Source organism: Calonectris borealis, chromosome 22 (genome assembly GCF_964195595.1).
Source record: "Calonectris borealis chromosome 22, bCalBor7.hap1.2, whole genome shotgun sequence".
NCBI classification, from domain to species: Eukaryota; Metazoa; Chordata; class Aves; order Procellariiformes; family Procellariidae; genus Calonectris; species Calonectris borealis.
In genome coordinates this window covers 8752252-8777878 of record NC_134333.1, presented here as the reverse complement: position 1 = coordinate 8777878, position 25627 = coordinate 8752252, and the positions used below count along the sequence as shown (strand labels likewise).

At 45.9% G+C, this 25627-nt stretch overlaps 1 protein-coding gene across 2 annotated transcripts; it reads left to right on the top strand.

Annotated features, from left to right (window-relative positions):
• The first annotated feature begins 232 nt into the window (after nt 1-232).
• KPNB1 (karyopherin subunit beta 1) lies at nt 233-25418 on the top strand. 2 transcript variants are annotated; one of them, XM_075171512.1, is made up of 22 exons: nt 233-484; nt 774-832; nt 3978-4160; nt 5622-5822; nt 7454-7606; nt 8719-8778; nt 9124-9213; nt 9639-9749; nt 11355-11456; nt 12662-12886; nt 13322-13513; nt 14870-15000; nt 16213-16360; nt 16683-16754; nt 19107-19251; nt 20904-20986; nt 21616-21723; nt 21982-22125; nt 22237-22342; nt 22692-22806; nt 23419-23580; nt 24273-25418. In XM_075171512.1, coding segments are annotated over exons 1-22 (2631 nt in total). In that variant the 5' UTR covers nt 233-444; the 3' UTR covers nt 24274-25418. The 2 variants fall into 2 exon arrangements, with proteins under 2 accessions (XP_075027613.1, XP_075027614.1); XM_075171513.1 differs by lacking the exon at nt 24273-25418 and having other exon boundaries at nt 249-484; nt 23419-23584.
• Nucleotides 25419-25627: the final 209 nt, after the last annotated feature.

Here is a 25627-nt window from a genome sequence, read left to right as displayed (position 1 = left end):
GGGGCGCCCTTCCCGGCACCGCCCAATCAGCGTGCGCGCCGCCGGAAACCCCGCCTCCGACCTTCCTCCCCGCTGCCCGCCAATGGCCGCGCCCCGACCGCCGCTGCCAATGGGAGCGCGCGCCGCCGAGCGCCGGCGACCAATGAGCGCGGCGGCGCGGGGCGGCGGGCCGCGGCTGGTATCCCTCCGCCGCCCGCCCCGTTCGGTGTGCGCGCGCGCGCCCGCCCCGCTCGCGCGGCCCTTTTCTCCCTCCGCCGCCCGCAGCAGCAGGAGCCGCCGCCGCTGCCCGCCGCCCCCGCCCCGCCAGGCCTCCGCGCGGGACCCCTCCCTCGGCCGCGTCCGCGGGGCAGGCCCCGTCTTTCTTCCCTTCCCCTCCCTCCCCTCCTCCGGCCCCGGCCCGCCCCGCATCCCCCCCGCCGGCGCCGGAGCCGCCACGCCGCCGCCATGGAGCTCATCACCATCCTGGAGAAGACGGTCTCGCCGGGTAGGGCGCGGGCGACGCGGCGGCGGCCTGAGGGAGGGCGGCGGGTAGGCCCGGCGGGGCCGGGCGGGGCGGGGGCCGCGCACCCCTGGGGCGGCCGAGGTGGCGGCCCCGGTCCCGGGAGGGCGTGGGCGGCGGCGGGGAAGGCCGCGGGGCGGCTGGGCCGGGGGTGGGAACCGGGGCGGGGGTGGGGGGCTCGGCCGCGGTGTCCGCCTGAGGGCCGGGCGGTTGGGCCCCGCGCGCCCGCTGACTGACGCCGGTTTCCTCCCGGCTTCCCCCACCCTCCTCGCAGACCGCTCCGAGCTCGAGGCGGCGCAGAAGTTCCTGGAGCAGGCGGCCATCGAGAATCTGGTGAGCGCCCGGGGGCGGCGGGGACGGGCCGGGGGCGGCGGGGACGGGGACGGGGCCGGCGGCGGGCGCTCCCCTCCCCCCCTCCCCGCCCCGCCCGGCCAGGCCGAACCGCCATGGAGCGCAGCCTACCCTGCCCGCGCCCGGCCGCCGCGCCCGGCCAATAGCAGCGCGTTCTCTGTCCCCACCAGCCAATGGGAGAGCGGCGCCGGGTGAAGGGGCCGCGCCGGCTGCGGGAGCGGCCGCGGGCCATGTGCGGCCGCGGCCATCGCTGCCCCGGGCGCCGCCCGGCCCCGCGGCCTCCCCCGCCCGCCCGGCCCCGCCGGCGGCCGCCTCCCCGCACCGGCATCGGGCTATCCCCCTCCGCACAGGCGGGCGGCGGCGGGACGGGAGCACCGGAGCAGCCGCGGAGCCCCGCCGGCCCGGGGAGGGGGGGTCAGGGGAGGTCAGGGGCTTGTGGCTTCACCCCGAGCGAAGGGAGGGGAGCTCCGCGGGGCAGCCGGGCCTGGAGTTCTCCCTGTGACCTTCTTGAAAAAAAAAAAAAAGGGAAAAAAAAACACCAAAAAAGCAAAAAAGGAGGAAAAAACCCCAAACCTACATCTTATCCGTGTGCTGGGTCGGGGGCGGCGCGGGGAAGTTGAACTCGCAGGTGTCGGGGTAGGGTTTTTGCTTAGTCAAGGTGCGGTGCCGCAGCTGCTCCGCGGAGGGGAAGGGTTTGCGGCGGCACTGGGCTCTCCTGGAGGGCGGCTTGTGTTTGCGGGGGGTGTTGGCTCCTGGCGTTTCGGCGGTGGAGTTGGCACGCACACGTTATCATCGCAAGCAAAACTGGCATCCTTCATTTTTTAAGCAATTACATACACTGGTCTCCACTGGTGTAAACTGGGAAAGTCACAGAATCTTTATTTACGTTGCTCCATTTTAAGGTGTGTGAAGCATCCCTCAGAATCAGAACTGATGTAGCCGTTGCGCTAAATGTCGGTTTTGAGTCAAAATTCTCTGAATTGCTGTTTGTTAAGTCTTAGGAATCCCCCCCGCTAGACTGAAGCTTCCTGGGCTGTGTTACACGAAGTATTTCAGGGCGATGTACTTGAGCTGCTCGCGATCCTGGCTTTCAGGCTTTTAAAAACAGCCGAGGGACATGCCAGTTTTCCAAGGTTTTGTTTATACTTGCTGCCTTGCGAGAGCCAGGTCAAGGTAGCAAGCGGAGGAAGCAGAGCTTTTGCTGGGGCTAAAATTTGTGCCCTGGTGTGGGATGGGGACGTGGAATGGTCCAGCCATGGAAAGGGCAGAGGCTGAGGAGCTCCACGTAGGCTGCGAGGGCAGTTAAAGGCTCGGCTTTGCAGGAGGATGGGGCGGGAGAGCGAGGATGTGGGGTTGAGGGCTGTTCCCATCGCCGTACGTGGTGGGTGGGCGGTGGGAAGAGCTGGCCCGGGGAGAGGGAAGGGGTAGGAGATACGGGGTCGAGCAAGAGGTTTTGTGCCCAGGGCCGCAGCCGAGCACCCAGAGCTGGAAGTGATCTCCCAGTTAGTTAATGGAGATGCACCCGCAGGGCGGCTTGTTCTTCCTCGTTCCCTCCTCCTCCCCGTAGTTAATTTAGACCCTTTTTTGAGATTTTCATTGACACTTCTGTAGGTGTGAGAGCTGAGGTCGTATGCATCTGCATTTGCTTTGAGTCTCAAGTGTGGAACGCTTAATGTAATGCTTCTCATTTTTAGCTAGAATTATTCTTAAAGCTCTATGAAAAGACAAATCTTTTTTGCTAATTTATGAGTGAGAAATCCAAGGATGCTTCCTCACCTTTGAATTTTAGTACAGTTTTCTTCTCAAAGGTGGCAGCAACACTTTTATTTTGTCCTGTGAACTTTTTTTGAATGGTTCCTCACTTTGAATAAAATCAGCGTATAAAACGTGAGCAATCTTGATGATTGGAAAGTGGTTTAGTGTGGTGTATTTGTAGGGTTTTTGTCTATTGCATTAAAATTTCAGAGTATTTCTAATGGCTTACACTGGTTGGTTTAAGTTGTCCCACATTTTTGTTTCCAAATTCTGCAGTTTGAATGTTGAGGAGTACTGGATAGCCCAACTAAAATTTTTTATTGAACAGCTGCGCTTGGTCATTGAAAATGTGGAGTCCAAGGTACTGGACTTATTCTATGTTTCTGTTGAACCTTTGAAAGTTAAGTTAGTTTTAAAAATGGCTATTTTGGGTGCTCTAAAATCTTTGTATATATCTTAAATTCTATTATAGAGATTTTAGATTACGTATAACTGTATGTTAAACGTTTTCAGGAAAACCATGTTCCTGCTTGGTGTGAAACGGTTTTGAAAACAGTGCAGCTGTTTGCAGTATTTCCTAGAAAGGTTTTCTTAGTAGGCAAAATGCTTCGCAGGGCCAGCGAAATGAAAAAGCTTCGCTGCTGAAACTTTAGCTGTATCTTGTACACAGCGGAAGTCTCTGAAATGTAAAGCTGTCAAACCAGGAAAGGATTTAAACGTGGAGACGTTTCTCACTAGCTCTCACCAAAAGCAAGTGGCACGAATGTCAGATATTTTTACCCACACGTATGCGCTTTTTGTGGGGGTAATCTTCATATATGTCTATGTACTTTTGATTGCAGAGAAGCAAGTCTGTAATCTTACAAACCTATTTGTAATGCACCAGAGGAGCATCTGATTTCATATTTTAACAATTCCTGTGTAAGATTATAGTTTGGGTGTTTGCCTTGAAGCAAGGGAATAAGTAGCAGAGAGTTACTCTTCGCCATGTTTGATATCCATCCAGAAAATACATATCTTGGCATCAGTAGTTTATTTAAAGGGATACTTAAAGCAGGCAGGAGCACGGAAGGTAACAGTTTCTCAAGCAAGCTGAAAAAAATCCAGCAAAGTCAACGCCTACTTACGTCGCTTTCCAGCGGTTCTAATTAGGAGCTTAACGCCCCTAATCTCGGGATAGAGCCGCCGTCGTTGCCCGGTGGTGGCGGTTTGCTGTTGGCCTGGTAGGGAAGGAGCCTCAATGAGTCGTGGTCTCGTTTTGCTGGGTGAATGGGGATATTTTTTTTTTCCCCCCCTCATTAGTGGGGAAGTGCAGGCAGGGGGAGGGGCAGGTGCAGGCAGGCGCGGGTGCTGAGCCCTCCTCTCTCCCCAGCCGACCTTCCTGGTGGAACTGTCCAGAGTGCTGGCAAACCCCGGCAACAGCCAAGTTGCCCGCGTGGCGGCCGGCTTGCAGATCAAGAACTCCCTGACGTCCAAGGACCCCGACATCAAGGCCCAGTACCAACAGAGATGGCTCGCGATCGACGCCAACGCCCGCCGGGAAGTCAAGAACTACGTAAGTTTTGTGACTTCGGGTTCTCCGCCTGTTGTTTTCTGGCGGGGGGGATGAGCGATGAATGTCTTGTCCGTCCTTTTCCACCTGAGGAGTCTTCCGTTGGCTGGCTGCTCCCTTTCGTGAGACAAGCAATGTCATCTGCACTTGCTTGGGTGCTTTTTTGCTCGTAGCGTATTTAATCTGTAGAAGTATTAGGGTAAAAACGAAGAAGCCGGTATGAGGTTGCTGCTTTTGCATTCACACCTGTAAATACTTTCACAAGGAGCCTCTGACCAGTCTCGTGTGATCGCGGGAGCTAATGGGCATGGCTTCCCCACTGGGTGATTGCAACTGGGTTGGTCTTTGCTTTTTCTTATATTTGAACAGTTTCCTCAACTGTTTTACAATCCACGTCAGCATCTTTGAAGCATCCTCTGTGTCTGAACACACGTTTACAGAGGCCTAGCAAATTTTAAGAGCAGAATATGGGCAAAAATTTGCAAGTTCCAAACAGGACATTATGTTCTTAAATTTTTACACAGATAGGGAAGTTGCCTGAGGACTCCTGTGCTCTTTCATAGTTAAAGTTCAGGATTTGCAATGGCAGAACTGGTGGCTTAGTGGTTTTTGGCTAATGGGAACAAAGGTGTACTTGGATGTATGCAGCATTATGTAGTTGATAGAAGCTGGCCATACACTTTATATAACGTTTTTGTGTTAACAGAATCTGTATATAGCAGAATAAGGTTGGGCGAGTGATGATGATACACCTTCAGTCTTTTATTTACATTGATGATAGCTAAAGGGGAACTTACGCTGTTAACAGGAGCTGTCATATTGTTGTGGACTGAAGCTTACAAAACCGGTTTATGTCTGTTTTCTGTCAAGTGCCATTAGAAATACAGTATTTGTTAAGTGGATGTATGGAAAATGAAGATGTATAACTGGAAATGCTGAAACAAATGCACACCCCTTCATTTTTTTAAGAAACAGTTATTGAAGTATACAAAAAAACCATTCTTCTGATTGATTGCAATTAAAAGAAAATAAAATTATTCAGTCCTATTCGGATTATCTTGGCATAAACAGTCCTGTATTTGGGGGGGATTTTTAAAGCACAATTTGTTCAGCTTTCGCAATTTTACTTTATAATCCAAGCCGGGAGGAATTGTTCAGTGAGTCATTGTTGCACGTTATGGCGCATAGCATTGTGTACGGGATTTAAAGGATGTGGTAGAAGTACGTGTAATCACACAGCTGTATCTCACTTCCTGAAAGGGGCAGCCATGACCAAGTTCATTTCAAACATTATTTGTCGGTGGTCACGGCCTCGTTTGCAGCGGGAGAAAGCAGAACAAGCAAACTGCTTCGTTGAGGAAGGGGTGTGTTTGGAATAACATCGAGCGAAGACTTTGGTGGCAAGCCAGCACCCATCTCTTCGGTGGCTGACATCAAACCGTCGCCTGCTAATCTCTCCCGCAGGTTTTGCAGACCTTGGGTACAGAAACATACAGGCCCAGCTCAGCCTCGCAGTGCGTGGCCGGCATCGCGTGTGCGGAGATCCCCATGAACCAGTGGCCCGAACTCATTCCCCAGTTGGTAGCGAACGTTACGAATCAGCACAGTACGGAGCACATGAAAGAGTCGACGTTGGAGGCCATTGGATACATCTGTCAGGATATCGTGAGTATATTTCAAGTATTATTGGAGTATGTTTTAAGTGCTGGCCCAGCCTCTCCCCAGCACCTTTTCTCTTCCAGCCTTTCCGTTCTCACACCTCTACCCCTAGTAGGCTGTAGTGCTTCCTCGTGGCTGTCTGTTCGTGCTTGTCCGGAGGACGTCTCCGCTGGCAGCGCGATGGGCAGTAAACACGCAAGGATGGTATCTGAAAGGACTGACCTCCTTTCCCAGCATAAATCCAGGTCATCTTTCGTAAGGTGCAGGTTTAAGTCTATATGTCGCTGCGGTCAGGCGATGGTGAGGGGTGCTGTTATAAAACTTCAGCTGAACGTCCAGCTGTGTAAAACGTTGCAGATGAGTGATAAGTGTTTGATTCCTTTCTGTGTGGGGGAAACCTGACAACTACCCTCGTCTTGCGTGAGGAGTCCCTTTCTTCTTAACTTAGGAATTTTTGATGCGCAGGCAAGAATATTTAGCTCTTTGAAGCACCTTCTGCAAAAGGTCTCATGGTTTTATCAGCGCAGTTTGCAGTATCGCGATGTGTTGCATCAAGTGTTTGATGTGAATTGCTTGCAAAAACCCTGTGCGCTGTCTGACCTACCGCTGAAAAACAAAATTAGCTGCTGCTTTTTTGGTACCACTGAATGCCTTAGAAAATGCACATGCGGCGTATCGCTGGTTGAACCTCGGTATAGTGAGGTAGAAAGAGAAATCTTCTGTTCGGTGCTTTCGTCAGGCTGCAGGGGATTGGTTTCACTGGGGAGATCGGTTGCTTCGTGGAGGGTCGATGAAATAAAAGAGGAAATCTGCAGCTGCATGGGGGGAGTGCTCCAGGTCGAGCGTTGTTTGTTACAAGTCCTTGCAAGATTTGGGTGCGTGTTCATTGTTTCTTTGGGTGGTGGTATCGTTGGCCTCTGGATTTTTTGGATGTCCCGGCTTGCTGGTTGGGTATTTTGTAACCAAGATCCCTCTTAGAGTTTTGTAGTTTGTCAGTCACATTGTGACACAGTTTGTGACCGTAGTTTGGGAATCTACTGCTGGATAAATTCTGATGTAACAATTAATACAGTTATTTGGGGATCTTGCAGTCTTTAAATTTACCACAAAGAAAAAACAATCTTTAGTCTGTGTTCACAGCTTTATTCTTTAAGCCTTGAGTGCTTAACAGTTACCTGTCCTTGCTGCTGGTCCAGGCAATATGTTTTTGCCCTACATCTAAAAAAGATTGGCAACTTTACCAATAAAAGTATCAACTGCAACTGCTGGCGTAGACCTCTGCCCAGTACATAAAGGAATTGAAAAATAGTCAGTGTTCTTTAACTTGCCAACTGAATGAAGTCAAGCAGTCTGAAGCTTGTTGACCTGTTATTTGAAACAGTCGGGTTTATTTGGCATTTATGACTTGAATATCTGGAGTATTTGTGCTCAGTTCAGTCTTCTCCCAGAAGCTGTGAAGACATAACGGTGCGTGAGTTCCTTGTACTTGCGTTCCAGTCCTCCCGTTGAACAAAGGGCTTCTTGGGCTAACGTCTTAAAACTTCTGCTTGTACATTTCAGGATCAAACTTTGAGGTTACTTTAAAATATGGAGAAGGTTGTTCAGCTGGCAAATAATTTTACCAACACTTCTTTTAGGATCCAGAGCAGCTTCAGGACAAATCCAATGAGATCCTGACAGCCATTATCCAGGGAATGAGAAAGGAAGAGCCCAGCAACAATGTGAAGCTAGCAGCTACTAATGCACTCCTGAACTCTTTGGAATTCACCAAAGCAAACTTCGACAAAGAGGTGAGGGGGTAACAATTCTTGGCCTAAAACGGAAGGCCTGAATCCACGGTCTATGATGAGAAATCATGCACCACGCTGAATTTTGATGCATAATTCTCTTGCAACTGAGACTTGGATTCATTTCTGTAAATCCGGTATGTTCTTGTTGTAATGCAGAAATACTGTGGAAATCTTCAGAGATTCATCAATGGAAAGGAAGCGTCATTGCCTTTTTTTGGATAAATTTGAACTGACCTTAGGGTTTAGCCTATTAGATGCTCTGCTTCCTAATCAAACTCTACTCTATAATGCTGCTGCAAGAGTACAAGCTTGGATCAGCACTTTCTTTCAAGTGGTGTGGCAGCAATCCAGATTTAACTTTGCCTCTGAAAATTGTTGGGGGAGGAAGGCCTGTAAGAGCCTTCAGAATAGGGGCCTCAGGATGAGTCTTTTCAGAACAGACAAATCTATTGATTTTTCTTTTCCTTTCCTTCTTGCATTAAGTCTATCCTCTAAGTCTCTACCAGGGGGAGTATGGGGAGGATGGAATTAATACTGAACCTTCAGCTTAGAAAGTCTTTTAATGAAAATTCTCCCTAGTCAACTATTCAGTGGATGTTGATGGGGATCAACTAGAGTCTTTCAGAATTTGAGATGGGAGGTGCACGATCCGTTCAGATAGTATTTCTGTTGGGCTTCAGTACTGTAAATAGCCTGGGCATAAGTCTGTTCCTTTCTACTAAAATGCAAGTATCCAGGAACTGACCCTCAAGAAATTTATGTCCTGAATGAGTTTTGAGGTTTCTTGGAGCAATTGCTGAAATAGTTCAGGAAACAGCAGGGTTTTTTTCTTCTCCCCCTGAAAGGCTAGTGCCTTTAGTTCTGCTGTATCTTTCTATTTTGGACAGCCTATTAAGCACTTTTTAAAACGGAAGCTTGAGATTCCCATTTTGGGGAAGAAACTATTTAAAATACTGCAGTGAATAGTAACCTGTACTGTTCCTTGATCTTTAGAAGTGCTGCATGAGGGTTTGTACTAGTCCAGACTCAAAGTACAGCCTCCACAGGAAGGGTTGCAAAGACTTTAATGCTTTTGTAAGGCAGTTCTAATGTTCTTTTATTTCTCCTTCTAGTCTGAAAGGCACTTTATTATGCAAGTAGTCTGTGAAGCAACGCAGTGTCCAGATACAAGGGTGAGTGAAATTAAATGCTTAATTTGTCACTGCACCTTTCTGGGGAAGCTGGCTAGAACCTCTAGCATCGACAAACAGGTGAAAAGTATTACATAAAATAAACAGTATTCTGTTAAATGATTGGTGCATATGTAAGTACCCAAACAAATGAGTTTTATACTTAAAGTTAGAAGTAGTAAACTAGTAGGAGGATTTATGTCGCTTGTTGTGAAAGACCTTATTAGGTATGGAGTAAACTACATCAGCAGAAAGGCTGGATTATTATGCTGTGGTAGGCTACAACTGTGCTTGGTTTTCAAAGCACTCGGAAAGGTCACATCTTTGATCCATTTTCTACTCTGGCAGGTACGAGTGGCTGCCTTACAGAATTTGGTGAAGATAATGTCCCTTTATTATCAGTATATGGAGACATACATGGGTCCTGCGCTTTTTGCTGTGAGTACTCAGGTTTCTCATATATAGTTGTCCGATCTTCCTGTATTGCTTTGTCCTAATCCAAGAGGAAAAATTTTCCTACGTTCCCGATTTGTTTTTCTTTTCTTTGGCTGTGACCGCATGCTGTGAATCCCCCTCTCCCAGCAAAATCTGTAAAACCAGCATTAGGTGTTTCAGACTTGAGACTCCAAAAGTCAGGACAGTGCAGATTGCTTGGCTTGCTCTGCAGTCCTCCCGAGGTGCTGATAGCTGATAAACTTCTAAATGAGGAGACTGTCTTCAAGAACAGTAACTCTAATGTGGCATCTGATTTCAGGCAATCTCGAATCTCGTACCAGTTGGCCAAAAGTTGGGGCACATATTTCAGGAGAAATAACGTGCTAAAACATCCTTCTCTCCCCCTCCTTTCTTTCATGTTTCTAAAGATCACTATTGAAGCAATGAAAAGTGACATAGATGAGGTGGCTCTACAGGGGATAGAGTTCTGGTCAAACGTCTGCGACGAGGAGATGGACCTGGCTATAGAGGCGTCTGAGGTGAGCTTGGAAACGGCTGCTGAAAAGCGGTCAATGCCTGTGATCATGTTCGGGAATGCTGAGCCTCATGTCTCTGAACCGTGTCTGTTCTCCCAAGTGGAATAGCGTAGGAGAGCCCGTCTGAGCCCCTTGCGCGGCGGTCGTGGGTCCACGATGAGACATCGCGCGCGCTCTGATGTGACGTGATGCATGTCTGTACAGAGGCTGAGGCTGAGGCTGCACAAAGCCCGCGAGGCCGGCTGACTGCGGGTGTTACGTGCGCTGCAGACATCAGCACGGTGTTGCGGCACCCAGCTTAGTTTTTAGCTGCTAGCTTGGGTAGGAGCTGCCTTAGCCAGGGCTCAGCTATGATTAATTTATTCTGCCGTTCAAGTTAAATGCGAAGCTTGTAGCTAAGGTTGCACAGGGGCCGCCATTTGGAATTCCCTTTAATAAGTCTTCGGGTTATTTTCTAGGCTCTGTAGCCTAATGTAAAGTTCTTAGTGTAGCTTGAGTGTAACCCCTTTCGCTTACTAGATTAGATTAGGATGAACTGCCTTTTTACATGAGCAAAATGGTTTTAATGCCAGCCTGGCTGGGAATTGAAACTACTTGAGATAAAGATTCTCTGACAGGTTTGATGAGAACACACTGTGACATACAAGTGCTAGTTTTCTGCAAATGGTATGTGACAGCTACCTGATTTCTTTTTAGCATTCCAAAGTCAACTCAAGCTACTCCTGTAAGGTTAACCTAAATGAGGATTAAGCATGTATACTAGGCACAGTATAATACTAGAAAATTCTCAGTACCCTGAAGATCTTGGAGCTGTTGCTTCATTAAGACGACATCTCAAATTGTTGAGATATATGTACCGCATTGAAGGGAGAGCATTTCTTGAATTCCCTGCTGTCTTGGAGGCCTGGTGGGCTCTGTTACACTGACATGTAAGATTTTGGGGTCTGTTACAGGTGTGAATGACTTAGTCCTACCCCAGTGCGCAAAAAGATTGCTCACATTCTATATAATACATTATTTATGAGTTAAGTATAAAATTATGGGATGAAATAAAAGTGATCATTATCCCTTACAATGGATGGGACTGGAGATGAATTTGGGGTATTGTTCTGCATGCAGATGCTGTTTGCATAAATTAGCTGTAGAGATCAATAATAGCTTAAACTTTGAAGGGCTCTAGATGAATCATATGCATCTTTAAAAGTAGCTAAATATATATTTATGTTGAATGCCCAAAAAAGCAAGGATAGCAAGGATAAAAGGACAGTCAGCAGCACATAGGTTTAGTTTATATGCTGAAGACCTTTTGCTGCTTCTACTTGGGGTCACTTGTTAATTATACATAACTGGAAACTGAAAATAATTATATTTGTAGCATGTGAGGAGGGGCTCTATATGTCTATGGAATGACAAATCGAACTTGCTTATTGAATATTTAACTGGGATTGGTGCAGGGTGTCCTTGAGGTTCCTGTGTGTTATGGTAACTTAAAGTTTGTGTTGGGAAGGAGGAAAGCATGCAAAAGAGAATTTGTATCTACTGGCGTTCATAATTCAGAGCTCATGCCTACGTAGCCACTGAGAATCATTTTGTAACCTTTTTTTCTAGGCAGCAGAGCAAGGAAGGCCTCCAGAGCACACTAGCAAATTTTATGCGAAGGGAGCACTACAGTATTTGGTCCCAATTCTAACACAAACATTAACAAAACAGGTGAGTTACAAAATCCCTGCTGCGTGTCAAAAGATATGTACTGTGCCTGCTTTCAAGTTCTGGGCCAGCGATGCTACTGTGGCCTGGAGGAGCAAACTGTCGGTGGTCGTCGCTCCTTGCATAGGTGACTTGTTGCTGTGCTTGGTCCCAAAGGTGCTTTAGGTCCCCTCGGGTCGTTTTTAATGGTGCGCTTGTTCAGGGCACCTGTAGTGGCAGTCCTTGGTCTGTGATGAGACATCATGCACCACTCTGACCGAATGATGCATCGTTTTTTAGGGCTGAGACTGTGAGACTGCATGCAGTGTCATTTTTATGCTGAATTCTGTTAACACATGCTTGTATTTATGGTTTCTGAAGAGGTTTGTTCGTTATCGGTATTCCTAACAAAATGTTTGTGAAACTAAAACCAATATACAGTCTGTGCATCATTGGAGATCCAATTTCTGGAATTCTTGAGCTTTACTTTTTGAACTGTGAGGCCCATGTTTATTTAGTACCTATTAAGCATTTCACAGGGACTTGTTTGGACTGTGTTTCACAGTCTAATCAAAATTAATGGAATCAGTTGCTACAGCAGGTCTAATTATAAAATAAAACTGTTAATTAAGCCATATAGGATGGAGTTCATTTGGCTTACTGCAGTGAACGGGGAAAATGCTTGGTACTCTTACCGAATCCAGGGAATTGTTTCCCTGTTTGTTTTGTATCGCTGTCCGCTTGGATGCGGAGAGTTAAATTGCAGGAGGTTCTAAAGTGCTTGTTAAAACAGGAAAGATAAAACAGTTAAGAGAATCACAGGTACGCAGCTTCAAAGGAATTTGGTAAGTGGCTGAGCTAAGTCAGGGGGAGAAGCTATTTAACTGGTACAGCGGGCCACTCTGCAAGGCGATGGCATGGATCAAAGGAACAAAATCTCAACCTAGATGAGAGAGAAGCAGTTTGGAAGATGTATGAGGCTACTGTAGGTGCGTCAGTAAAGAGCTAGCGGCCTTGCACCAGGATGGAAAGGCACAGATGATGCAAGTAACTCAGGTTGCTTCTCTGCCAGAGATGTAGCTAGTACTTCCAGACCTAAATTAATTTCTAAATATAACACCTGGTAATAAGGCAATGTTACTTGCAGTAGATCCAACAGGATGCCACTGCCTGTGAGCGGGAAGGGATGTTTTCCCCCAGACTGACCAGGGGTGCTGTTCTCCTCCTAGGATGAAAATGATGATGACGACGACTGGAACCCCTGCAAAGCAGCAGGAGTCTGCCTCATGCTCCTGGCGACCTGCTGTGAAGATGACATTGTTCCTCATGTGCTGCCCTTTATTAAAGAACACATTAAAAATCCCGATTGGCGATACAGAGATGCAGCTGTGATGGCTTTTGGGTGCATTTTGGAAGGACCAGAGCCTAACCAGCTCAAACCACTAGTTATACAGGTAAGATTCATTGTGTTTTCTTGGAGGCTTGTAGAGCAAAAACTTTCTGATTTAACTGGAGGAGGATGCATGCTTTTTGCATGTTGTTCTTAATCTGAGGAAAAGCAAAAGGATGCCATCTTTTAATCATGTTTTAGAGAGATTTGGTAAGCCCAGGGCAGGTAGTTGGGTCACATAGCTCTGAGTGACAGGGACATGCAGGACTTCAGAATACCTGACTCCAGATGCGTCAGTTCTCAAGTCTTCCGCCCTGGGAAGTAACTTGATGAGTCTTCAAATCTGAAAACAATGGCCTGACTGGATCTAGACTGTCCTCCCCTCCCCAGTCTTTCACTCTCTCATAGGGAATAGATTAAAATCAGAAACAGTGGCAAACTCGTATTTCCATATATTGCATTTGATCACATCTTTCTCCTGACCGCAATTATGTTCTAGGCAATGCCAACTTTAATAGAACTAATGAAGGACCCCAGTGTTGTGGTTCGAGACACAACTGCTTGGACCGTGGGCAGGATCTGCGAGATGCTTCCTGAAGCTGCCATCAATGACATTTACCTCGCGCCGCTGCTGCAGTGTCTGATGGAGGGCCTGAGCGCTGAGCCCAGAGTGGCCTCCAACGTGTGCTGGGTAAGGCAGCCCCTTTGCTGTTGGACGTATGATAAGTTTCTATCAACAAGGGGAATGCAGCTCATTTTCATCTATATGAATATATACGGATACATAGAGATATATATATATATACACGCACATACGTATATATACTCACGCACTTAAATGGATTTCAGAGGTGACTCATGGCTTGGTCACCCAGCACACACAACTGTTGTTAACTGTAAGTTCTCTCAAATCTGTTTCGTGGCTCTGGTAGGAAAGAATAAAGGAAGAAATGGATTTTTAAGGAGGAAAAATGCTAATATTCAGTGAATGTAGAAGTTGCCTTCCGTTTGAAAACGCTGTGGAAACTGTCCATGGTAACAGATGTGATAGCTGTTTAAAAAAGGCATGCTGGGATTTAGCTTCTTCCTTGGGGGCAGCTGAATTGCCTTCTTAATCTTAACGGAGAGACAAGATACCTTGTTTCCCGTTACCTAAGCCTGCTTCTGTGGGTTCCAGAACTAAATTGAGGAGCATGAGATTTTTTTTGTTCACTTACAGAGCTGCAGTCCCTTGGATTGGCTTGCTAACTTCAGTTGTATCACCGTCTTGATGCATGTCTGCTACCAAGTAGCATATCTGATCTTTCACTATAAAGGGGATGTGTCCCTTACTGCCTTTTAAGAGAGCTGCTCAATAAGAATTGAGCTAGAGATGAGTATTTGCATGTTAAAACAAGTTTTAGAAATGACAGAACTCATTCTCTTCGTATTCCAGAGGTTTGAAGACTTCCAGTCAGCACAGAAGATTTTCCACGATACGTTGATCCTGGCAAAAGTCCATGTAGCTGTGGCTTTTGTCGTCTGATGATGATGACTACTATATGTTTTTAGATTGAAATGAAAATGAGGAGGCTTTCAACTCTTCTAATCCACCTGTCTCTCACAGCAGTTACAATTGCTGTGCAGTTGAGAATTTGAGCAGTCTGCAGCCTTGTGCAAACCAGGCTTTTAACTTGGGGTGGTGATGCTGGATAGTCGGTAGAATCTGTTAATACCCTGCGAGGTTCGAGCAGTCTGCCTTCATTCCGTTTGATTCTTGACAGCTACCAGTTATTGAGACCAGTAATGCTGTGCAAACATCTGACTGCAGACGGGGTGACTGCCTTGCGTGTTAATGTTATGTTTTAAGTCTTTGAAATTTTCACCGCCGTTGCACCAAAGTTCAGTGCACTGAACAATTAGCTGCTCATGAAGGGCGTTGTTAATCCTGCAGGTTTGGGGTTTTTGGGGGGTTATGTTGTTAGAATGACAACTGTTGGAATACATGTTTCTGGACTTGTGAGGGTAAACTCATCTGAGTAATAGCAATGGTTGTTCTGTGTTTCAGGCCTTCTCTAGTCTTGCTGAAGCTGCCTATGAAGCTGCAGATGTAGCTGATGATCAGGAAGAACCAGCAACCTACTGTTTATCCTCTTCGTTTGAGCTAATAGTTCAGAAACTTCTGGAGACCGCAGATAGGTAACACTAAACCGGCTGGCTTAAGCTCTGCAAAGATGCTTTTTTTTTTTTTTTTTTTTGTTACTTCAGACTGTTGGTCCTCTTTCTCTTGCAGCTTAGATCTGAATGGTGTTTTATCAGAACTGGGCTTTTTTGGTATCCCATGGAATATAGAATGCTAATCCCCAGGAAGAAAGCTATTCACACCGAGTAATTTCTCAGTATTTTGTCCATATCTGATTTTAGTAAGTCTGGGGTTTCCTCCAGGATTGGAAATGTTTTACTTTGAAGCTTCTGAGCACAGTTTAAGACTGTGCATGTCTTTGTAGTGATGAGACTCTTCAAGGTTGGCTACAAGGCCACTGAATAATCAGGATTGCAGCAAGAGATAATTAGAAATCTGTGTGTACTGTACAGTTCGTTTTACTGTGATTGTTTTATGCTGTGGTTGTTGCTGTAGCGTTACATCCATTTACATTAGCACCAGGTACTCCCAGAAGAGCTGAGAACCCAGTTAGGCTAGATATTGTCCTTTTCCCAACTAAGTTGAAGTATAAATAGATGAGGCAAAATATTTTCTCAGTTCTGCAGATGCAAAAATAAGGGTAATGCTGAAGCCGTATTCTGCCTTGAAGGTCGCATAAATCTTGACAGCTCAGAGTTCAATCCTTGGATCAGTTCAGTTGTCACTTGAAGCTTTTTGCTGTGGGACTGCTGCTTCTTAAATGGTGTCCCTGTCTGAACAGTTCAAAGTCTAAACTCTTCCTGTCTGATTTACATCCAACCAGAAGTGTATTGTCTAGCTCAAGGCTCTGAAGTCCATCCGTCATCTTAGCATAGATCTCAGCTGTCTTTATTTCAAATTTAACACCCTTGCTAACATCATGGAAGGATGTTAGAGAGCTAGTAACGTATGCTGCTCATCTCTTGAGACCGTCTCTTCCCAGGCGGGATAATGGCACACTGGAAGATGTGGGTTTGAGGTTTTTTCTGCTCCTGTACTTGCTGCCAGTAACTGAAGATATTGGAAGTCATTATTAATAGCGAATGAAAAAATGTTCCAAAGGTGGCTTCACAAATTTCGTTTACTTTCTGGTCTTGGAATACAGGAATGCAAGTGCTTCTGCTTGTCATAACACTAAAATTTAGCTGTTACCGATTTACTAAAAAAAAAAGTCTGTTTCTAAGCAAGCCTGAGCACTGAGAGCTGCAAATATATTCCTTCTGTTACAGGCCTGATGGACACCAGAATAACTTGAGGAGTTCTGCATATGAATCTCTGATGGAAATAGTGAAAAACAGTGCCAAGGACTGTTACCCTGCTGTCCAAAAGACAACTCTGGTCATCATGGAACGACTTCAGCAAGTGCTGCAGATGGAGGTAGGTAAACCCGAGTTTTAAACCCCCGTTACGGTAAGGGGTTTAAGGAAACTAAGTAGGTGTGAGGTTGCCGTTGTGCTGTGGCTTCATCTGGTATAGAAACATGAGTTTTGTTGCTGACTGCATATATTATGGTGTAATGTGTTTTTATCTTTTTTATAGATAGGTAGATATATTAAGCTTCTGAAGTATCTCTTGTCTTAAATTGGAAGAAACAAATACTTAAATTGAATTTCTGGAACTGGTACTGCTGTCAAAATCCGCTGGGTTTGCATGGACTGCGATGCAGGCTTTTCACGTGTGGGGTTTTGTTCTTTTTCAGTCTCATATCCAGAGCACGTCTGACAGAATCCAGTTCAATGATCTTCAGTCTCTTCTTTGTGCTACTCTACAGGTAAGTTCCTGTCTCCTGTGTTTGTGGTTATGGGAAGGAGGTGGTTTTAGAGACACTTCTGTGCCCCTGAGGATGCAGACTTGGTCCTGTTGATGAGATCTGAATGAGGAAATTGGATCTTGTGTCCCAGCTGACACGTGGGAGGTGATACAAGGTTCAGAAGGCTTCAGTAGAGTACGACTTACAAAATTTAGGGCAATATGAATAAAGAACACTGTATGTGGCATGTTAAAGATTGTATATGCTTTCAGATTGGCTCTTATGTTGGCTACAGGCTGAACAATCAATAGCTTTGGTTGGCACAGACAAAAAAGCTTCATAACGGCTTTAATTCGTTCATCTGCCTCTTGTGGTTGGTGTTCTTATTTAAAATGGCACTAATTAAAATGCACTGAGTGTCCTTGAAATTAAACATCTGGTAACGAACAGGCCGTGTGACTTGGAGTACTAGCGCATTTCAGTTCCTTCCTTACTCCTACAAAGTCCACTGAAAACAGCCACGTTTTTTCCCCCAAAACTCCTTCATCAGGCCATCCTTCCGAAATACGTGGTATCTGATATGGAAGCTTTCCGTTTGCGCTGCAGGAAGGGTGGTACTGTGCTGTCACGCCTAGCTTATTAACAGTTACAAGGTGCTGCTTTAAAACTCTATAATAGACTCTATAATTCAGCATCAACGCAGTTCTGTGCGGCTCAGAGAAGAAAGGAGCGTTTTCTTCCGGAGGCGTAACAGAGTACTATGTAATCTGAAATAAAAGCAGAGCAGAGTATCTGTCCCTACTCAGATTTATTCCTTTGTTGGGGTGTTACCTGGTCTCTGCAGTTTGTTTCTTCCATTCCTATTAGCCCAGGAAAGGGAGCCTTTTCCTCGCCCACAGGTAACAGCCTGTTTCTGTCGGTTTTTGCTTCCCGCTCTCTTCAGCGAGCTTAGGAGGTCTCCTGGCTGTTGTCTCCAGGTTGTTTTGAGAAATCATTAACTTCATCCTTCGTGTTCAAAAGCCCATAGCATCAGCTGTTACTTTCACTCTCTAATTTTTAGGGTAATTTTTCAAATAATGGGTAGATGGGAATAATCTGTCCTTATGGTGGGCTTTAGTGGGGAGACTTCAGTATCTAAAATTTCTCCTTTTGGCACAGTGTGATCACTCATCTCTCTCAGGACACCTCTGCCTGTGGGAAGTGTAGTACAGGTGGAATTAAACTGCTAGTTTTAATTCGTAAACCTGTGTTTCTTCATTATCGCAAAATCTGAACCTTAAGTATTTACAGTAGTTGCAGCAGATACTTAAATACTACTAAGTAAAAATCAGCAGGAAGATTATTTTCAGTGTTACATAGTCAAATATACTACTTTGTTACATATGTTTTCTCTTCTGCGGGAAATACAGTCAAGAACATCCAGCAGAGGAAAAACATTTGTTAATATTTAAATGGAACGAGAAAATCAAGACCAATTATTTAAACAGTCGAAGTCAATCTCTTTGGAGTGACTCAGTTTGAAGAGTCAGACTTGAAATAATTATTTTCCTCTGCAGGTTAAGGAATCGGTCTTTCTCTTTTCATAGGAAATGCAAATTTATTTTAAATAAGGATACATCAAAGCTGTGTTCTGTAGTTCACGTGCTGAAAGGGACGGTCAGAACTGTACAGCAGGAGCAGAGCATAGGTTAAGCTCAGGTATTTACCTGGGGTGTTTCCTTGGCCCTTCCGCTCACTGTAACGTGCCGGAGAACACCGAGCACATGTGTGCTCACCAGCCTGCTCTGCGTGTATGTAAGGCTGCCTCTGCTCTCTCCAGAAATCAATTTTGCTTTTCAAACACCTCAGTGCTAAACACGTTCCTGTAAACCTATTTTGCGTTGGTTGTATGTTCATTTATTCTCTGCTCATCCTGGGTAGGAAAGGTTTGACTGCAGTAAGGACATTCTTATGTCATTTCTGAAGTTTAATTCTGTGGTTTAGAAGCAAAGCTTACGTGCAGCCCATACTTGGCAGTAAGAGATTGCGGTCGCATTGCTGTGATGGAAAAGGGCTTTTTTTACAGGGCCAAATTTGGGCTGGTCACATTTAATGCCAGCTTACAAATGGAAAGCCCGGAGAATAGCCTATGCAGCAGGAAAGGTAAATTCAGCTTGTTCTGTAGCTGGAAAATTGAATGCAGCTGAAATGAATGGGACTTTGCACTTGCACTGACAAAGCATATTTTTGCAGCAACAGAGTTCAAACAGCAGCTTCCTTTTTAGCAGCCCAATGTGGTCACGAGTGTTCGGAGCTAGTGCAGGAGATGTAAAGGCGCGATTCAGCTTTGCATAGATGGAAGCAATTACAATCTCTTTCTCCGTTCCCACCCAGAACGTCCTCCGGAAGGTCCAGCACCAGGATGCTTTGCAGATCTCCGACGTGGTGATGGCGTCTCTGCTGAGAATGTTCCAGAGCACGGCGGGCTCGGGGGGCGTGCAGGAGGATGCCTTGATGGCAGTCAGCACCCTGGTAGAAGGTCAGTCTTGCGCTGCAGAGCAGGGTTGTGTTTGGGGGGAGGCAGAACTGGGACAGAACTGGTTTGCTTCCTTCTCTTTTTGACTATATGGCGAAAAACATTATTAGCTCCTGGTTTTGCTTGAGGTATGGTTTTGACCACACATCTCACCACATCTATCTGTGAAGCTCTGAGACTGGTTACGCTAGATTGTGTTTTGTGAACGAATGGTTTGTTTTCCGTTAATAACATAGCTACAATGCAAATTCTGCCAGGAAAAAACCCTAGTGCTACTTTGTACAGTGCCCAGGACAATGAGAACCTGGTCTCTTTGTGTTGCTGCAGGACAGATTTAACGCTGTCTTAATGATTTGTACTTGCCGCTGCCTGTGACCAGTGGTTGTTCTGTGGAGTTTTGTCAGTGGTGGATTTACAGTCATTGTTCTTGTTCAAAAGAAGTCACGGTGGCAACGATCACCATTGGGTGATCAGAATGGGTGAAGTAAAATAAAATTTGGGTTGTGGTATTCCAGGCAGTTTGAGCTTCATGGTTCAGGTTTAGAAGGTGGTGGCTGTGGCATCATCTGGAGCTCTAGGAACACACTCTGTTGTCAAATGCTACGTATGAGTGTGAAGGTTGAGGTGCTGTTGAAAGTCTACGTGTAACCTCATTGCCTAACACCCCAGGCACGCATGATTTGGAAATGGGTCTTCAGGGAGATCTGTTTGTAAGGAGGCTCGTTTGAGTCTTCCCTTTTTCCTGAGGCTGTTACCCTGGCTAGCTGTTGAGGGTCTGAGCAGGTGACAGGCCCTATTTCCAGCAGAAATCAGTAGAGCCTGATTGCTCTGAGAACACAGGACACCTGCAGCAGAGTTCATTTTGGCTTTTTGGAGTAGCCCCTTCTGACACTAGCGTGTTTTGGAGAGCAGGTCTTTGGTGGCTACCCCTCTGACTGCTCTTGGGAATGTTTAGTGGAATTGCCTGAGGAAGCTGGGAAGTGAATGAGAAGGTTGAGTGGGATGATTGCAAGCTAACCAGCAAGTAAAAATGAAGGTGTATCCTCTTGGGACAAAGGCCTTTTCACTTTTGGATAGATAAGTCTGCATGCACCATCTTAGTAATGCAAGTGACTTGGGGAAGGTAGGAGTTAGTGGAGAAGAGCAGAAATACTTTACTTCAAATATTGCTCAAATATAAACATACTGCAGAGCGCCCTGCTTGAACTGCATGGCTCTGAAGAGGTGGAGCAGCTGCTTCCCAAAGGAAGACATTAAGAGCTGTTATGGCAGTAAAGCGATGTGAAAAGGCGTAGAGTTTTCAGCTGATGCAAAGCGATGTAAGGGTGCCGAACCCTGTCAGAAGGGTGCCACCGCGTCCCTCTCCCTCTGATGGGTCTGCTCAGTCAGGAAGATCTCAGCATCCTTTCTGAGCACAGGAGGGGGTTGTCTGTCTTCAAAGGCCTGCAAACAAATGAGGTTTTTCAATCTCAGTTCAGTCCAGATGGACATATTTCACTGATGCTCAGTTTTTGTGTGAGAATTGATTTGTTGTGCTTCGGTGGAACATACAGGTACTGGTTTTGGATGGAATATAATGGTGGGTTTCTGTTTTGTTGCACTCCAGCAAATATGTCATAGGATTTTTTTCTAACTAGAATATTTTCCATGCACAGTCTTAGGTGGAGAGTTTCTGAAGTACATGGATGCCTTCAAACCGTTCCTTGGCATTGGACTGAAGAACTATGCTGAGTACCAGGTAGAGGTCAAACCAGGCAGCCCTGTGTTCACAATCTCTAAATTCTCATCTGCTGACAGATGCTGAGTTCAGCAGGTGTGCATCTGTAAAATACCACAGCTTCTGGTGATGAGACCAAAGTTGGAGCCCCATAGACTTTTCTCTAATTACTGGCCACATGCACAAATTTAGACTCTCTTCTATTCAATTCAGCAGAAGACCTCATTGACTTGACACTTGTGTTTTCACAGTGGCTGCATATTAGTTGGCCTTGATGAGGAAAGAGGTCGCTGCTGGCTGTGAATTTCCGTTAGAAGGTCAAGTCGTGGTACTTGCTGTGGGGTGGATGTTTAGACCGCCCGGCTGCTGAATTTGGTAGCGTTTGTTCAGACCAAGTACCTGTCACTTTGCTGGCATCTGGATCTCTTGCCCTCCCCCTTGGTGAAGCAAGCTCAGCTCTTTGCAGCTTTGTGATGTAAATGGTTAACGAAGCAGGGACTCATCAGCTGCTATATGAGGGTCATTATTCTTGGTGGTTTAATGGCTCAGACTCTCACTGCAACTTAGTGCTTTAATAAGCTGAAGCTGTAAGGGGAGAGTGTGGAAGACTGACTCACTGGTGGGTGTCTTACTTGCTGTTCTATTTGCAGGTTTGTCTGGCTGCAGTGGGCCTGGTTGGTGACTTATGCAGAGCCCTGCAATCCAACATCTTGCCTTTTTGTGATGAGGTTATGCAGCTGCTCTTGGAGAACTTGGGGGTGAGTGTTTACCTTCTCATTAGCCAGTTAGTAACAGTTGGCTTGCATGCTGAGAAGACAGTGGGAGGTGGGAGAAGCAGAAGTGTTAGGCATGCTCTGAAGATCTCATGTCTGACAACTATCTTGCTTACTAGTTGAATGGAATCCAAATTTATTGGGGGTAGGGTTTTACATTTCAAGTAAATGTCTTAATTTATTAGCTCCTCCCCCCTTAAAAAGAAGTGCAACTGAATGTCATGGTGCTGAAATCTCTTCCAGAATGAAAATGTTCATAGGTCTGTGAAACCTCAGATTCTCTCAGTGTTTGGCGATATTGCCCTTGCCATTGGAGGAGAATTTAAGAAGTACCTAGATGTCGTACTGAATACCCTCCAGCAGGCTTCCCAAGCACAGGTTGATAAGGTAAGGCAGCGGTGCGCACTCCAGTTCCTTCATCAAAATCATAAACGAGCAAGGGCTGTGCATACGTCATCAGGGAGTTTGCTGAAGCGTGCTTTCCTGTCGCCTTTCCAGTCTGACTATGACATGGTGGATTACCTGAATGAGTTGAGGGAGGGCTGCCTGGAAGCTTACACTGGCATCATCCAAGGATTGAAGGGAGACCAAGAAAATGTGCACCGTGAGTACTCTGTCCTACTGTGGTGTTTCTGTGCCTGAAATGACAAAGGCATAGGAAGAACTCTGCTTGGACAAGCTGTTTCACGGTGGTTGTCACGTCCACGGGCATATCCTTGTTCATTCCCGTCTGCGTGGGAGTGAACGCTCTGCTGCCATGAGCAGGGAATGGGTTTAGAGCCCTTCACTGTGGTTCCTCTTCCTCTGGCAGTTTTTCCGCTCCCGATCTCGGAGAGCTCTTCTGGGGTCGAATTCTGGCAGTCTGGGGGGGTACACTGGAATCCATTTTGAAGGACAGGCTATTAAACATGAACTGTGTTTCACCCTGCTATAATAAAGCTGTTTTCTTTCAGCGGATGTGATGCTGGTGCAGCCCAGAGTAGAATTTATTCTGTCTTACATTGACCACATTGCTGGAGATGAGGATCACACCGATGGAGTAGTGGCATGTGCTGCTGGACTGATAGGGTGAGCATCCCGATCCTATTTCAGCTGACGGCACGCTCATTAGATAGGTAGAAATCTTTGTACAACAGCCTCAATATTTGAACCTGCATTTTTACGACTGTCTGAAGTATTTAACATCAGTTCTGGGTTTTTACAGTCTAGCGTTGGATGTTTAACCCAAGGTGTGAAGTGGTTACGCGGGTGAGGTCCTTTAACTGACAGGGTGAAAACCAGTAGGTAGAAGTGAAAGTTGGATGTGTGTTACAGAAATTCCAGAGCTAGGGTTTTTCAAGGATGACCTGGGCTTAAAAACAAAACACCCCACCCTCAGTTTCCTGGGTACGGCGGAACTCGGGTCAGGGTGTTTTAATCTTTTCGATTGCATTTAGGGAGAGCTGATGGGAACATCGGGGAGATCAGGCTTTGGACAGGAGATTGAATGTCTCCGGGTAGTCACAATTTCAGAAAACTGTTCAGCTCTTCTCCTGCTGAAATTAGTGACCATATGCAGCATTTTAAAAAGGACATTAGCTGTGAGTCAGATTTCTTTTTGCTAGCAAGAGCTGATCAGAGTGGTACTGGCACATCTGTTTGTGGCACTCAGCCTCAAAGCCTCTCTTTCCTCTTCTTCAGGGATTTGTGTACAGCATTTGGAAAAGATGTACTGAAATTAGTAGAAGCTAGACCCATGATACATGAACTGCTAACTGAAGGAAGAAGATCCAAGACGAACAAAACAAAAACCCTCGCTACCTGGGCGACTAAAGAACTGAGAAAACTGAAGAATCAAGCTTGGTAAGGGATTACACCCACCTCCTTTTCATGTTGCATAATTATGAAATTGGCGAAACTCCTGAGTCGGAAAGTGATGCTGCACAAAAGCCTTGTTCTCTAGAAGGTTGTTTCTCATTTATTTTTCTGTAAACAAGCCCCATCTGTGGTCTTGTATATCAGAACAAATACAAACCGAGAAACGTGGTGAACTGCTTGGCTTTCACAAGACCAGATGCAGGCTGGAGGGCTTCTTGCGTTGTGAAATGCGTCACCCTTGCTGGTCGGGGACGATCCTGCGCTCCTCCAAATGCGGTATAATTGAAGCCCGTTGACTCCTCAGTCCTACTTGGAGTTCAAGGAGCGTCTGGACGATGCTCTGGGTCATATGGTTTAGTTTTAGGGAGTCCTGCGAGCAGCAGGGAGTTGGACTCGATGATCCTTATGGCTCCCTTCCAACTTGAGATATTCTATGAGTCTGTGATTCTACTGAAGCGCCTTTTAAAAGGAGCAGGTTGTAGAGCGGGGCATGATGGTGTATCTGCGTTTGGGAGAACAAGTCTGTTACAGCTTTGTCACCCCACCTCGAGAAGCTCCTTCGTATCCCTGTTATTTGTCTTCTAGTCCTTTTTTTCCACTTACCGCTAGTTTTATCTCCCGAATGTGGGGTTTTGTGGCGTTGGGGGATTTCTTTGATGGATCCTTTTTGCTTGCAGATCTGTTACCATTGGGATGACACCTGAGACCCCCACTGGAAATCTCCAATCTTTTGAAAAAACCCGGAAGTGAGGAGTGTGCACGGATGCTGAATGTTTGGGAATGAGAGGATGAGTGAGTGAGGCTTGAAACACACCACATTGAAAATCCCGCCACAGCAACAGCAGCAGCGCTGTTAGCGAGCTGAGCACTGACTTGCGTAGAAAACCTGGCATCGGCCATCTTCGGGAAGAGGGAACGACCGATTTCTGTCCAAGTAACGAGCAAGTCTCTTCCGACAGACCAGGACTAGCTTCCCTGTCGTGGCCGGCGCAGAAGGGGAGTGGCCGGTTTGGAGGAGAGGAAGCTGGGTTCAACTGTGGTGCTCTTTGTCTGAGGTCTGGCTTTGGCTGCTGGAGGGAGATGGAGCCTGGGTCTCCAGCCGCCTGCTGTAACCTTTGCCGCACGGTGCTGTCGGTGCATGGGATAAAAGGAGGGGGTGAAGGATTTTCAGTCTAGGAGTGAGTGTGTGTGAATGAGGCGGTATCCACATTCTCAACTTCAAGTCATTGCAGTTTATCTTTTCCCAAAAAAAGGGTTAGCTGTTGCATTTCATAAACTAACCGAAGTTCAGTCTACTGATGCAGCATAAGAGATGTAAAAAAAGAAAAGAGGAAAAAAAAAAAAAAAAGAAAAAAAAAAAAGGAAAGTCGCTCTTTAGGGCTTTTTATTTTAGGGAAACACTGACGAATGTTCAGAGCTCCCGTTCTGAGTGACGCTTTTCATGATCTCGTTTCATCAAAGCGCCTTTCCTTCCTTAATATTGTTCAACTGTGAATGTAGAAATGGGGGAAAAACAAAACTCTTGCGTTAGAGGGAATAGAAATAAATTGTCAAACAAGATTTCAGGCTTAAAAAAAAAAAAAAAACAAAACAACAAAAAAACAAAAACAAAACAAAAATGCAAACGTTAAGTGCTCCGAATTGGCAGTGAGAACGCAAAGGGAAAGATCTCTCCTGACTTGTACTGTAGCAGCCCGAACACCCACAAAAATTGTGCCAAAGAGTTGAAAAACAAAATAAAACTTCAGGTAATATTTTGGATTGCAAAATGAGGATAAATTCAATGTTCAAACAAAATCTGATAAAATGCCATTTGGAAACTGCTTGGCCTTTTGTGCTCTTTATTTGATCAAATTTAATGTGGTATTGGTCTCTTGCTGCACTTCAAAAACGAAAAAAGGAAAAAAGAAATTTATATAAAATATATATATACTGACTTGAGCTTACACAAGACGGCACTTGTAAAAGGTTATATTTTTCCACTGCAGTTGAAGATTAATAAAATGGTGTCAAACATTCCCCAATACTTCCT

Coding starts and splice junctions, on each gene's coding strand:
- KPNB1 (XM_075171513.1), top strand. CDS start 445: ATGGAGCTCATCACCATCCTGGAGAAGACGGTCTCGCCGG. Junction 8,779..9,123: donor CGCAGTGTCCAGATACAAGG/GTGAGTGAAATT, acceptor CTACTCTGGCAG/GTACGAGTGGCTGCCTTACA. Junction 22,807..23,418: donor TGTGCTGCTGGACTGATAGG/GTGAGCATCCCG, acceptor CCTCTTCTTCAG/GGATTTGTGTACAGCATTTG.